This window comes from Delphinapterus leucas, chromosome 15, assembly GCF_059928025.1.
Source record: "Delphinapterus leucas isolate spDelLeu-1000000601 "Yukka" chromosome 15, BTC_Dleu_Yukka2, whole genome shotgun sequence".
Lineage (NCBI taxonomy): Eukaryota > Metazoa > Chordata > Mammalia > Artiodactyla > Monodontidae > Delphinapterus > Delphinapterus leucas.
This window is the reverse complement of record NC_143143.1, coordinates 24,067,457-24,083,093: the sequence shown is the minus strand read 5'-3', so window position 1 is coordinate 24,083,093 and position 15,637 is coordinate 24,067,457. Positions and strand designations below refer to the sequence as shown.

Sequence of the window (15,637 nt, the reverse complement as noted above, 5' to 3'; positions counted from 1 at the left end):
GGAAAATGTCAAATATACACCAAATAGAGAGAAAAGTGTAACCCCATCTCTCATCACCAGCTCTAGCAATTACCAGCTCCCGGCCAATGCAGTTTCATCTGCGCCTTCACTCACCTTCCCCTCGTCCCAGATCAGTTTGATTGAAGCAAATCCCATAAATATTTTATCTCTGAAAATTCACTCCTTTTTAAAATGTAACCATACTATCATTGTTACACCAAAAAACATAACCAAAAACATCACAAAAAGGCAGAACTATTATTTAAAATGTTCATGTACCCTTTAGAATCGTCTCATCTACCGCTAGTGGGTACCAGTTGACACTTCAGGAAAGAATGTTCTAGAATATATGAATAGAAGACGGAAGGTGGGAAAACGATTCAACATAGCCCCATCTCTCCCCTGCCTTTCCCTAAGCCAGCCAACCCTTCCCATTTTGTGTGCCTTCTCTTCCGTTCTCTAGCAATGTACATTGCAGACATTTCCACGATGACAACAAGGATTTGGTGTCCTGCTTCTTTCGCTCGGCATTATAATACTAGCCTGTCTTCTCCTTGCTGCTCTGCAGCTTCCTTAAGGATAATGACCCTTTTTTTTTTTTTTTTTTTTTGTGGTACGTGGGCCTCTCACCATCGTGGCCTCTCCTGCTGCGGAGCACAGGCTCCGGACACGCAGGCTCAGCGGCCACGGCTCACGGGCCCAGCCGCTCCGCGGCATGTGGGATCTTCCCGGACCGGGGCAGGAACCCACGTCCCCTGCATCGGCAGGCAGACTGTCAACCACTGCACCACCAGGGAAGCCCTAATGACCGTTTTTAATGCCACTAGTATTCCACTGAGTAGGAATTCCGGAGTTTGCTTAATTCAGCCCTTTCCTGTTGCTATTGTCAGTAATGGACCATTGTACATAATGTTCTGATGAATATCTTTTTGCAGAAAGCCTCTTTTATCCCCCTTCTCTTTTCCGATTATTTCCTGAGGATGGGTTCCCAGAAGTGCCTCTAGCCACTCTCCTTCTCCTTCTTGTTCTGCCTCCCACCTTCCTCTTTAAACAACAAAGAAAAAAAAGTATTAATATCAGTCTTTCCCCAGTGAGCCTTCTGTGTCCCTCCCTGCCCCGCTCTTCCCTCTTCTCAAGAACAGAAGAAAGAGAGGAAAGGAACCATTTTGTTCCCTAAAACTCTGAAAACATGGGGCCCCATGCATGGATTTCCACAGGGCTGCAACAGTTTTTCCCTCAGCCTTCCCTCTCCTCTCCCTGCAGGTTCTGATTTAGTTGAAAGGGAGACCGGAATGGGTTAGGAACCCAGGACCTGCCATTTGAACTCCACTCTACTTACTAGCTATTGACCTTGGACAAGTCATGAACCTCTCAGAGCCTCAGTTTTCTCATCTGTAAAATGGGAGTAATCATAAGCCTTACAGCGTATGGTGTTGTGAGGTTTAAAGGGGATAATCCTCCAAAACTACCTTATGAGTTATGTATTATTATTATCCCCATTTTAACAGTATTTTACATATGAAGTGCTTGGTACATGTTTATGCTGTTGTTGATATCTTAGTTGCCAATATTCTTAAACTGCCAAAAGCAGCCAATAGGGAGCCGGCTGTGCTCCATCACTGGTTACATGAACTGTTCATTGCTTCCTCTGCGCTGTTCTTTGCTGACCGTCCCCACCGTCCCCACTCATTCTGCCTTTTCCCAGTCTTCCAGGGTCATCTCAGGTGCCACATCCTCTGTGAAACTTGCTAAGAGCTCCCCTGATAGCCCACCCCGTGCCTCTCCTGAGCCCAAAGTAGCCTCCAACACTACCCCTGCGCTTAGCAGCAGTGTCTTGGATCAAGGCCGTTGGTGAATGTCTTTTCCCCCTGCTAGTCCGGGGTTAGAATCCCTGGCCAAGGAACCACATATGTGTCCCCAGTAGATGGCACAGTGCCCGATGCTTGGGAGGCAAATGCCGTTTAAGAGTAGTTTTAATCCCAGGCTTCATAGCATTTATAAGGTAAATAATCTTATAGAAAATTTCAAAAGATTCCTCCAATTGATTTATAGTTGTTGAAATTTTTACCTGGTATTTGTTTTGGGATTAAGCAAGCCATCAAGTTGCCTCAGGCCTGGAATCCTTTGGCTTCTACCACATTTTTTATTATAATGGAACCATTGTGCCTCGCTGTGGGAAAAGCCAATATATATTTATGAATATGAGCTTGCAAATAAATCAGGACAAAGGACCCTTGTCCCAAAGGCAAAAAAGAGTAAATTTCTACCCCTGGGCTATCTGGGGAAACAGCAAGTGAAAACTTTATTTCAGGAGTCTCATTTTCTCTGGGCATTTCATGCAAATTGTGTCTTTCTAGTCTATAGTATAACCTTTCATAAAAATAATGTTTATTGATTTTTTCCTCATTAGGTAATAACACTTGTTCATTGCAGAAAATCTCAAAATGGCAGTTTGAAAGTTTTCTTGTGAGCCCTATCCAGAGATAAGGATGTCAGTATTTTATTACATGTCCTCAAATTCAAATGCCATCAGGACCAGGCAGGAAGCATGTATCCTCAGCGCAGGGTGGGCTGACCTGTAAACCAGGGACCCCCGCCGGGGCCCCGGTGCTGAACGCCAGCATATCCTTGCCCTCCGGCACATTCCTTGTAGGAATGTACCTTTGGAGTTGCCAGTCACATCTCCTGAATTTTCAAGACAAATCAGAAATCCACATTTTTGTGCGAGCCTCCTAAATTTTTTAATACCCACCTCATTTAAATAAGAAGTAAAAACACCTTTGGGCCAAGTGAATGCACCTGAGGCATCCTTTAGGTTCTATTGTATTGCACCTGGCATCTTGTCACAACTCCCTTCTTAGTCTTAATTGCTTAATTACCATATAGAGTCTAGAGGAGGTACCAGTGGGCTTTGTGTTCAGTCCTGGGTTACAGGTTCCCTAGATGTACCTTAGAAGCAAAGGGTTCAAGAGAAAATCCTTCTAGAATCTTCCCTCAAACAGTAAGTATGGATTGAGCACCTACCATGTGGCAGACTGTGTTAGGCACTGGGTGCTCAGCCATGACCCAGACAGACCAGGTCCCGAGCTCAAGGCCCTCCCATGCTAGTGTGAAAGCAGGCTGTACCCCAGCTCACAGAAACAAGAACAAAAGATCTATGGAGAATGAAGAATGAAGATAAACTCAAGTAACAGCAGTGAGCTGGTGACTTAAGTTCAGGGGTCAAGGAAGGTCTCTCTGAGACGGTAACATTTAAGCAAAATAAGAGACAACCATGCAACCATAAGAGGAAAAGAGCATCTCCAGCAGAGAGAATGTCCTATGCAAAGGCCCTGAGGTGAAAATGAGCTTAGCATGTTCAAGAATCCAAAATAAGGTCCACGTGGGGCTTCCCTGGTGGCGCAGTGGTTGAGAGTCCACCTGCCGATGCAGGGGACACGGGTTCGTGCCCCGGTCTGGGAAGATCCCACATGCCGCGGAGCGGCTGGGCCCGTGAGCCATGGCCACTGAGCCTGCGCGTCTGAAGCCTGTGCTCCGCAACGGGAGAGGCCACAACAGTGAGAGGCCCGCGTACCGAAAAAAAAGGTCCACGTGGCTAGAAGGTGGTAGGTTGGGACGGAGGGAAACAATGAGGCTAGAGAAAGAGGTAGGAGTTTTAGACCAGGTAAGGAGTCTGGGTTTTACCCAAGCATAAGCAAAACCCCTTGCAGTATTTAAGGAAGGGACGATGCATATTGCTACTATGAGAATCAGTTATAGCAGACAAAAGTAGGAGGAAGACGAGTAAGGACGCTTCTGCAAAGGTCCAGCAAGACGTGATGTTGGCTTGGACCAAGATGCTGGCGGTGCATAGGACAGTAGAGGATGGATTCAGGTGGAGAAAACAGGATTTCTTGGAAGAAGATAAGGGAAAGCGAGCAACCCAAGATTAACTCCTAGATTTCTGGGGCACTTGACCATTGCTTGTTTGCCTGACCCCTTAGCAGCGCCCCATACAACTGACCACCGCCTTCTGGAAACACTTTCTTCTTTTAACTCCCATGACAATCCGTCCTGCTTTTCTTCCACCTTTACTAGTCAAACACTGACGACCTTACAGAACAAACACTGACGACCTATTATTTACCTATTGCAATAATGTCGTGTAACAAGCCCCAAATCAGTGCTTTGAAACGATAAGCATTTACAGAGCCTTCAAGTTTGCAGGTGAGCTGGGCAGTTCTCCTGGGCTCAGCTGGCCTCTCTCCTGCATCTGCAGCCAGCTGTAGGTCTTGGCTGGGAGTGGTTGGCGGATCCAGGATGGCTTCGGCTGGGATACCCGGGGTGGCTCTGCTCTGCTCTGAGTGTCTCATCCCTCCACAGGCTACTCTAGGTGTGCTCTCATGGTGATCACAGAAAAGCAAGAGAGAGAGTGGAAATGTGCCAGGCTACTTGGGGCCCTGGCTCAGAACTGGCATGATACATCCCCCTCTTCTGGCCAAAGCAGATTTGAGATGGGGGAATAGACTCACCTCATCGGTGCAAGGAAACCTACAGAGTCACATGGGAAAGAGACAGGAGAGGTGACAAATTGCAGACATTAATGCAGGCAACCCCAGGACACTTTCACAGTGCCATCTGTGCTGTCCACAATCGTCACTAGCCACGAGGAGACATTAAGTCTAAATTAACTACAATTTAAAATGCAGTTCCTCGGTTTCACCAGCCACATTTCGAGTGCTCGGTTGTCAGAAGTGGCTGAGGCTACTGAACTGAACTGCACGGATGCAGAACATTCCATCATGGCAGTGAGTTCTGCAGCACACTCCAGAGGGAGCGTTTTCTGCTTCCAAAGTCCAGACCAAAGTGGACTTGCGTGGGCCGGGAATGCCCAGCAAGCAGTCTGAAGACAGTGCAGGTTTTTTTTCTCAAAGCCCCGAAGGCATCCGATAACAAGGCAGTGATTTCAGGAGATGCGTAACACAGGAAGGCGGGTTCCCTAACTGTTATAATCAGACATAAAGATTTAAACTCCAGAGCAGGACCAGAGGAAAGGAAGGCTGAGAGGGACAGTGATTTGTGGAATGCTGTCATTAAGGAACCACAAGCACCCTCTAAGTACCACGCGCCTTACATACTGCAGAAGCCGACAGCTTTTCATTTCACAAGTAGGAAGGACAAAGAACTGGGCTCGTCCAGGCTCCTCCCTCCTTCTCTCTTCACTCCCCCCTCCTCTGGGCATCTCTGCTTCGCTTCCCTGCCCCTTTCAGCGAGAAGCCTTTGTGGATCAAAGGCATGCATCTTAAAACGAGCTACCTACTTGTGTATGTAAGAATTTATCTCAGTTTGGCAATAATTTTTAAGGACCATACCCAGTGCCACTGGTAAGGACAGTGAGGTGTAAATCAGTACAGCCTTTCTGGTAAACTTGGGCAGCAGACATCAAGAGCCCCTTGGAGATTAGAGAGGAAGAAAGATGTTCCCCAAAACATTTTTGCTCAAGGATGGTTAATGCAGCATTGTTTAGAATGGCACAAAATTAGAAACCAGTTGAACACCCAATGATGGGGAACTTTCTCTATAATATAATAATACCATATTTGGTATTATATTTCCATATCATGGTATTACATACAATGGAAGAATGTATACACACACACGCAAAAATCATGTTTTCAGAGACTATTCAAAGACATGATAATGCACAGGAAATACTATGAAGCAAGAGCAGGATATAGCCAGTGTGTATATTATGGTCCCAGCTATATAGGATTTATGTAAATATGTGTGTAGAAAATAAGGCTGAAAAGAAATATGTCACGATGACATTGTTTGCACACTGCTGTCGCTTCTCAGTACCTAGCACTGGAGGGTCAATGAATGTCTGTGAATTGACATCATCTATGGAAAGAAGCATCAAAAGTAGTCGTTTTTATTTTCTTGATTGTGCTTTCATACAGTCAGCATGTTTTACATTTATGATCAGCAAAAAGTTACTGTTAACAGTTATTGAGATCATAGAATCACAGGGAGCAGCTTTCAGGAACACAGTGAGCTTTGTATAAAATAGGGATTATTTTAAGGACAGGACCAGCGTGATGGGTGGGGAACCCCACTGTGATCCAACACACGTCCAGCCCTGACCCATGAGCTTGCATGAGCCTGTGCATGTTTTTCAGGTACTATCCAATGGGCCACCCAGCCTCTGTCCACCTCTACTTCCTTGCTGACCGTTTCCAGGGCTTTCTGATCAAGCATCATGCTACCAATCTGGCCGTGAGCAAACTTGAGACCCTGGAGACATGGGTGATGCCAAAGAAAGTCTTCAAGATCGCCAGCCCACCCAGCGACTTTGGGAGGCTTCAGTTTTCTGAGGTAAGAGGCCAGAAACTACCACACGACATCCCCTCTGGCAGTCCACTTGCTGGGTTCTGTTTCTGCTCTGACACTTGTAGTTGGAGCTGGAGGAGAAGAGGACTTGAAGAGGCCCAAAGGTAAGCTGGCCCTGTGCCTGGAGAAGGTTCAGGGTGGTCAATATCAGTGCACCAACCAACCTGGAGCTTTGGTATATTTTTATAGTAGAACTTCTATTCCTTTTCATTTTTCACCCTAACCAGTGATTCCTCCTAAACCTATGTTAGTAATAAACCAGGAACAAACCAGTTTCCTAATGAAGTTGTGGCATTAGTCCCATCTTACAGATTAGAGAACTGAGGCCTATAGAGAGTCAGTGATTTTCTGGATCGTAGCTAGGAAGCAGAAGAGCTCAACATCGAATCCAGGTCTCTTAAGCCACAAATCCCATGCTTAATTGTGCTTTTGTTTCCCCAGTTCCTAACACAGGGTTTAACTCAAAGTAAGCACCAGATCAGTCATTGAATAGTTGAGTGAATGGATGCATGCGTGCATGGAGGGATGAACAGAGGTGTCAGTGGACGGACAGATGGTCTGATGCATGGATCCATGGAATGCAGTTCCCACCTCCCCAGGACCGCATTGGCTTTTAGTTATTTTTCTGCCTGGGGAGATGGATTCATCTAACACCACCCTTGTAACATCAGCCCCACCTCGAGACCTGAAAGGCCCAACATGATCTGGCCTCTGTCTGCTTCTCCAGACTCATCCAGGACCACTCTTCTTCCCGCTCACTCTTCTTGCATCTTTGTCAAACATGCCAAGTTTGTTCCTGCCTCGGGCTTGACACGTGGTGATCCTCCTTCCTAGAATACTGTCCCCCAGGTTTTCACCTTTTTTGTTGTCGTTGTTCATTCTGATCTAAGTCCAAATAGCGCACCTTCGGAGAAGCCTTCCATGCCCACCCACTTATGCCACATTTCTACACCCACCACATCCCTATTTTATTTTTTTCTTAGCATTTACCATCTCAAATGATCTTGTTGATTTCTCTGATCACTTGGTGATTGTCTGCAAGAGAGCAGAGATTGCAGCACTGGCTCACTGCTGTGCCCTCAGCACGTACAAGAGCACAGCCTTCGTAGATGCTGAACAGGATTTCTGAATGAGTGAGTGTTTGTGCTTGGGTAGTGATGCTGCTGGGAAAGAGAGACATGATCAAGCTTGGTGAGCGTTGCCCACACAAAATTCCAGCACCCGATTTCTAACTTCCCCACGTCAGCAAGAAGCTAAAGAGGTGATTCATTCCCGGAGTTCAACATCCCCAATGTGTTTGGCTGCTGGGTTAGGGATGAAGAATCCTGTTTTAGAATATGGAGAATCTTGAAGGTCAGGAGTAGGGTGGGAGGAAGTGTCTGAGTTGCTTCCATTTTCCTTGCTGGTCCTTTTCCAGTCCCTCTGGCCCCGCCTGGCCAACCTGTGCCCGACTGGATGGGCGCTGAACAGGCACGGGTGGAAGTTTCTTGTTCAGCCACGATTTTCAGTTAAGGCTCCAAATGGATTGGCTGGATCCGAGCTGCCATGGGAGCCCACTCCATAAATTACTGGCGTCAGGGGGCAATTAGACGCTGTCCCAGTTGGATTCTGTGCTGGGGGCCCAAGAGGCCAATCGAAGACATTAATGTCCCATTAGGGAGATGGATGCCTGGTGGCTGGGCTCTCCCTGTCTATCAGGCTGCCAGTGGGTAACTGGGCACTTCTGGCCATTAGGGAGCTGGATGCCTGGTGGCTGGGCTCTCCCTGTCTATCAGGCTGCCGGTGGGTAACTGGGCACTTCTGGCAGTGACAGATGTTGGCCACTCCGTGGCTAGTGATTTGTGAGGGTTTCTGCTACAGCTCTGGTGCCCTTGGTGTGGGAACCACTCAGCTCTCTGGCAGAGTAACAGCATGTGATGCAGGGAACCCTGAAACTTGTGTCTTGATTTTTTTTCCCTTAGTTTTAAGGCAAACAGTGTAAAATTGGACGAGAAGGGGGGAACGAACTGCAGGGCCACTTTGTGGGCTATTGAGAACCTCCGTCAGGTCAGCGCTGTCCCGGGGCTTTGCCTAGGGCCTGGCTCATGGCAGGCGGCCAGTGTCATTGAATAGCTCCGATTTCTCCATCCCTGGGAGTCCCATGTTAGTGGCTTAGAGGAAACATGCTCATTCCTTCAGCAGGCAGCCCCCAAGTGCCTACAATACATGAGGTGTGGGAGGGGCAGTAGTGTACCAGACAGACCAGACCCTTGTTATTGTGGAATTGCAGTCTAGTGGGGCACTCGACCAATGAGTGAACAAATAAATGAACAAAAACGCTCCAGTTAAAGGCAAGTATTATAAAGAAAATAAAACTTCATTCATGTGATTCCTGAGGACTTGAGAGGCTGGTAGGGACAGCTTTCTGTTACCAAACCAAACTTGGGTCTGCTCGCCCAAGCACAGCAAAGCCAATCTACTGACACCGGGTTGTGGTGAAGGAAAGCACAGCGTTTATTCTAGGGCGCCAAGCAAGGAGTCCAGGCAGCTAATGCTCAAAAGATGCAAATTCCCTGATGGTTTTTCGGGAAAGGTTTTTAAAGACAGGATGAGGGAGGGCGGTTGTCGGGTGCATCATCAGCTCATGGACATTCTTCTGATTGGTTGGTGGTGAGGTAATCAGGAGTCAACATCATCAACCTTCTGGTTGCAACCCATCTGGGGTCTAGTGCTTGTGGGCAGCATGCAGTTAACTCCTTCCACCTGGTGGGGGTTCCAGTATCTGCAAAACAGCTCAAGGATATGGCTCAGGATATTATCTATAGCCCTTGAGGAGGAACTAAAAGGTCCTTGACTTTGTTTAATGACTAAACTATTATTATTTTGTCTCACTTGACTGTTTTCCTTTCTTTCTGAATTTTCTCACTTCTCTAATTAAATTTATTCTGTGGAACTCAAGGAAGGCCTAGGAGGCTAAAGTTTTTATTCCAGACAAGAGGCAGGTGGAGGACCTAGGAGGATCTGTCTGGAGAAGGCCCCATAGAGTCCTGCTGGGTTACATTTGATGGAACGATTCATTTGGGAAGGCTTTTCTAATGAGATAACTTTAGGGTTGAAACCTGTAAAAGAGTCAATGGTGGAAAGACCTAGAACATTCTTGGATCTTCCAAGAGAAGAGCATGCACAAAGGTCCTGAGGCTCCAGGAAGGAGCTTGGCATATTCAAGGAGCAGCAAAGCCAGTGTGGCCCGTGAGAAGGAGGAAGGTCTCAGGGGGGCCAGAGGACAGATCATGAGGGGTCTCGCAGGCCCTGGAAAGAAGTTTGAATTGCATTTTAGGTGCAGTGGGAAGGAAGCCTTGGTGACTTTGAAGCTGGGGACCAGTATATTGAGCTTGAACTTCAACGCATACTTAAATTTGAGTAATTGACCGCTTGGCAGTGAATGGCGGTGGACTTCCATGGTGAGGCCTGGTGAGAAGATCTTGAGGGCCACAGATGATGTGACAGCAATGGGGCTCCCTCTCGGGCAGCCCCAGATCCCCTCATGTTTGGAGACAGCAGCTGATTTCCTCCTCCTCTCCTAGATATAGGACAGATTCAAGTTCCCCCTGTCAGCTGCTCCACAGCTCTTCCACCTGGGTTATCTTGGTTTTAGAACTCAGACTTAGGAGACCTGTTCACCCCCATTTCCCTGGGGAATCCAAAGATGATGTTCTGGACTGTCCCCCCGCTCCCCTAACGGGTCATACATCCCTTCCTTAAGTAGGACCCCAAAATGGTTTTGTGATCATTGATCTATCTGTCCATGTGCTTGGCCCCTAATCTTTCATGACACATGTAGATAACGGATGGATTGATAGATAGAGATATTGAGCACCGACCGCACGCTCAACACTCTTTTCGGCACTAGTGATATAGTAGTGAACAAGCCAGATGTAGTCCCTGCCCTCATGCAGTTGACAATTAGGGTTTTTTTTTTTATTTTACTGAAGTATATTTGATTTACAATGTTGCATTAATTTCTTCTCTACAGCAAAGTGACTCAGTTACACACACACACACACATATGCATATATTCTTCTTCACATGACAGTTTTGAGCTATGGAGAGAGACGTGTAAATTAGAAGTTGTGATACTGCGCAAAACAGATAGATAGATAGATAGATAGGTTAAAAAGCTATGCTGGGCAAATGCTTAGACAAGCACATCAGGGGTGCCTGTAAGCAAAGAAGGTTTCCAGGGAGAGGTGACACCTGGGCTGAGAACTAGATGATGAACTGGCCAGGAGGAGGGCGGGGAAGGAAGGAAGACTGAGCCCGAAAGAGGGCCGGGCGTGGACGGAAGATCAGGGGAGAGAGAACCCTTCTGGCACAGGCACCGAGAGTGTTCCAGGGTGGCCTGGAGCATGGGGGAGGAGAGGCGAGGGAGAGGGATGGAGATGAAGCTGGAGTCGGATCGTAAAGGACCAGACCTCACAGGATAGGATGGGAGGAAAGACTGGACTCATGAACGGTGGGAAGGAGCTACAAAGGATTGTATGGATGGAGGTCGCAGGATCAGGTTTCTCTAGAACAATCTCTGAGGCCTAGCTTGCATCCTGCCCACTCATTCATTTATTTCTTCAATAGACAGTGTTGTTTTCATTCCTCCAGTGTTTCAGCTGCTGTGCTAGGCCCCAGGGGTCCTCAGTAGGAGCCAGTACCTGGAGAGGGTGGCAGGGTGGCAGAACAGGCCAAGATCTCCCAAGGCTGGGAGGGACGGCTGCCTCTGTCCCAGCATAACTCCCTCTGCTGCCCCTTAGGACAGCTCCTCAAGGCCAATCTTGGCCTAAAGATGGAAACCTGAAGCACGTTGTGGGCCTGGAACATGCACGTATTACAACCACCCCAGTAGGTGGTAGGCACCCGGCACATATGTTTTGGATGGATGAATGAATGAATGGATTAGTGGGTGAGTGAGTGAGTGAATGGGAGGCAATATATAGAAGAGTGAATAAGAACCCAGACTCTGGGGTCAGACTTCCTGAGTCCCCCTCACTGATCAGAGCTAGTCATCCAACTGCTCTGAACCTCAGTTTCCTCATGTGTGAAGTGAGGATAACGTCAAGGGTCCCCCCTCCGTGGAGTTGGGAATGTTAGCCAGATCGATGCACCCACCCACTTAGCAGTAGGTCTGGCACACCAGAAGCTCTCAGTAAATATTAGCCGTGTAGCCCTGTGTCCTGGGTATAGTAACTTGTGGCCCGAACAACGAGAAAGTAAACCAGTTCATGTTTGCACTGCACATGTGAAGTCTGCTCAGGGTGTAGACATGTTTAGCCACACCTGCACCCCAGCCTGCACACACACACATCAGAGACGCGGCTCACAGAAGGGCCACGGCAGCAGTGTCCTTGTGGTGTGCTCGTGACCTGCTACCATGCACCCACAGGCTGTGTCTTCAGAACATTATATTAAACCTCCTGGGGGAGAGAAGAGGCCCTAATTTAATCTGACTTGAAATAGTATCAAAGCTCAGTATCAGGGATCTATGTGGTTCATTCATTTTTTGCCAAGTCATTCACGCATTCATTTGACAGGTGATTGATGGAGCATTGATTGTGTACCAAGCACAGAGCTGGGCACCAGGAATCAGCAGGGGACCAGCCACAGGGATTTGAGCAGTGAGAGGACATTTCACAAGGTCTTTCTGGTTACTGGGTGGAGAATAAATTGCAGGCAGCAAAAGGGGAAGGATGGAAGCCAAGAGCAGATTTCTGGGGGCGTCAAAGCCGTACACACCCCCCGCTGGCTGGCAGGAAGGATGGATATTGTACAACCATCTCCCACCCCTAGAGTCCAGCTCAGAATGCTTTAGGGAAGCCGAAGCGGTCTCTTCCCTTGAAAGCTATCTGAACTCCTGCAAATGATAGGCGATACTAAGGGGCCCTCACGTTTCCTAGCTTATAATAGGGCAGCTCCAAATCCTGAGCTCCACTCTTGTTCAGAATGATTGTACTAAAAAGAGGCACATTATGTGGAAAGCCAGTGACTAAAGTGGAAATCACCTGCACCTGTTGAGTGGCAGGTTGTATGTTTCCATGGAATGGCCTGCAAGCAGGTATTCATTCATTCCATGTACACACCACACAGTAGGCACAGGAGGCCCAAAGGTTTAGTGAAATGGACCACAGGCCTCATAATCCTTCAGACTAGGTCCAAATCCCAGGTCTCCTGCTTACTGCCTGTCCAACATTAAGTTACTGAGCAAGTAACTTAATTGGAGCCTCAGTGTCCTCGTCTGTTATATGGGTATATGAAGCCCAATAAGCAGTATCCTAGGTCTTCCTAAGAGGCCCAGTGATTTCAGAACTCGCTCTCCTGTTTCAGGTCGGCACTGACTGGGATGCCAAGGAGCGGCTCTTTCGCAACTTTGGGGGTCTCCTGGGGCCCATGGATGAGCCAGTAGGCATGCAGAAATGGGGGAAGGGCCCCAACGTGACTGTGACTGTCGTCTGGGTGGATCCCGTCAACATCATCGCAGCCACCTACGACATCCTGATTGAGTCCACTGCCGAATTCACCCACTACAAGCCCCCTTTGAACTTGCCCCTGAGGCCTGGGGTCTGGACAGTGAAAATTCTCCACCACTGGGTGCCAGTCGCAGAAACCAAATTCCTCGTCGCGCCTCTGACCTTCTCAAACAGGCAGCCCATCAAACCGGGTGAGTACTTCCACTATTTCTGGGGGGTAATATTCCATTGCCCGAGGCCTCCTGGGTCCTTCACCTGGGCAGGCGGTGTTGCTCAGACATGGGGCATGTGGGCCACCTTCGAGAACAGTGCCCTCTGTTCCCAGGATTTTTTCCTGCTCATCTGTCATACAGAACCTTCTAATTTTCTGCCTGTCTCTGCACACTGAGGTGATGTTATCTGTCTCTATCTATTTATTAGATGCTCTCTCACTGGACTTCTAGAAGGTCCTGATCATATTTAAGACCAGGTGGGAAATAAACCCAAGCTGATACTGAGTTTCAGCAAATCTTGTTCGATGTTTTTAAAAAAATAACTAAAATAGGAATCTCTGTTCATCAAAAGCATGATACTAGGTGAGGAGACGTATCACATACTAAAGGAAAATATTTGCACACACAAAAAAGGACTCAAATTCGGAAATCCCCTAAGTCAGAGCAAACTGCAAGCCACAGGCCAAATCCAGCCCACTTCCTGTTTTTGTAAATAAAATTTTATTGAAATGCAGTCATACTCATTTACATATTGACTGTGGTTGCTTTGGGGCCACAACGCCAGCATTGGGTAGCTGCCCACAGAGCCAGAAGTATTTGCTATCTGGCCCTTTAGAGAAAGGGCTAATCCCTGATATAAAAGAAAGAAAAAAGAGCATATACACACATATATAAAAAGATGCTCAGCCTCATGAATAATGAGAGAAATACAAATTAAAAGCAAAAAGAGATTCCACTTCACATCTGCCATGTTTAGGACATGTTTGAAGATGAGACAACATCATTTGATGGTCAAGATGGAGAATAATAACTATCCATGTAAGTGCTAGCGAGAGAGCCACGTAATAAAATGAGTTCGCATTTGCTGGTGAAGTTGAACATATACACATACCCTACCGCACAGAAATTCCACCCGAGGTAGAGGCCATAGAGACTTGTGCAGAAATACAGCAAGCTGTTCATAATAGCACCAAACCAGAACCAGTCCAAATATCCAACATCCAATGGACCAACGGTGTGGTCTGTCCCGACAGTGGAGGTCTACACAGCAGGGAACACGGCGTAGGACCCTCCACGTGCTGATCTGGATGAGCCTCTAGAACGTAATGTTAGGGTGGGGCTATCAAAATTACCATGCATGTATCTAAAGTTCAAAAACAGGCCAAGCCAACAGTACAGTATTTCAGGATTCATGTATCAGTAGAAAGCTGCAAAGAAATGAAGGAAATTATTAACAGGAAATTCAGGATGGTGGTTCCCACTGGGCATGGGGTCAGGGAGAGGGGTGTCAGACTCCTAGCATGCCTGCCTTTTTTCTTTTTTTTCCAAAAGGCTTTCTTTTATTTTTCTATTCCCCACCCCCCTTTCTTTTATCACAGGTAACATCTTCCTCCCTGCTCAATCCCATCCCCAGGAGTGGCCACTGCCAACAGTTTGGTGTACAGTCCTTCTAGAGGTTTCTCAGTGCTTTTAAAGCATTGACATAAATCACAAAGACATTGTCACTTTTTTAAGAATAGAATGATACACTTCGTAGTGAAACTTGCTTTTTTCACTTTCCGAGTCAATATATGTAAAGCTGCCAACTGCCTAGTGTTCCTTTGCGTTAAGGACCCACAATCTATCTGTCCCTACCCCACCCCCGCCTGGGTAGACACATAGCTTCTTTTGTTGTTGCTGTTACAGATACCACTGCAAAGAAGATTCTTGAACCTAAGATAGTATGTGCCCATGAAGATGCATCCATAACATAGATTCCTAGAAAAAGGATTTCCAGGTCTCTTGGTGTTTGGAATTGTTCGGCTCCATTTAACAGATCACAAACCCAGAAGCCAGAAACGCATTACGGCCTCTGTTGGCTAAAAAGAGCTCTGGGCTGGGTGTCATTTAGCCAGTGACACAAGGAGAGGGGGACATAGATATGGGGAGGGGCACCTGGAGCCCTAAGAAGGGAGTGTTGATGTGAATTCTGTCCATTTCTGCTAAGTTTTTCTGCTAAGTTTCTGTGCTGAACAAGCAGAAAGATTTGGACCTTATGTTTTCAGGTAATGGAAGTCTGCTTCTCCTCTCCCCCATGAAACAGGCAAAAGACATCCCCTCCAGAACTAGCGGGGCCAGAGCCCACCTACTTAGGGTCCTCAAGTGTCCCACTGATGAGGCTCACATCCTTAGCATCTCTAAAGGTTCCCAAAGCCAGACGTGGAGGAGAGGGATGGAAGTGGCCGTCTCCTCTTTGCTTCCCATATAGCTAATCGGACAGAAAACGAGTGACCCTGAATCCATCCCTACCTCAGTAAAATAGCCCGGGGCTATTCATGGGGTCCTGATTTTTCCGATCTTTTCTCCTGGGATTTCTGAGGACAGCGAGGCTCTCCCCACGCATACCCAGGATGAGCCAAGGGTCATTTTACCCCACTGGGAGCAGCCCCCCTGTCATCAGTAATTGTATCTGTTAATGATGTTCTGGTGACAGGGAACACGAAAGTGGGAGCGATGCAATTTGTAAAATGATTCGTCAAGAGTAATTTGCTACTGATGCATCCCTGGTAATCTCAAGACATCTGA

General features: G+C 47.3%; 1 protein-coding gene across 5 annotated transcripts in view; it reads left to right on the top strand.

Moving 5' to 3' along the window:
• Window positions 1–15,637, top strand: part of XYLT1 (xylosyltransferase 1) — a 302,171-nt gene that overhangs the window by 276,910 nt on the left and 9,624 nt on the right. For all 5 annotated transcript variants that reach the window (XM_089896096.1, XM_089896097.1, XM_022552190.3 and 2 more), the window contains 2 exons: window positions 6,159–6,354; window positions 12,718–13,051. In XM_089896096.1, the coding sequence (XP_089752222.1) occupies window positions 6,159–6,354; window positions 12,718–13,051 (530 nt within the window). The remainder of the gene's footprint in view (window positions 1–6,158; window positions 6,355–12,717; window positions 13,052–15,637) is intronic.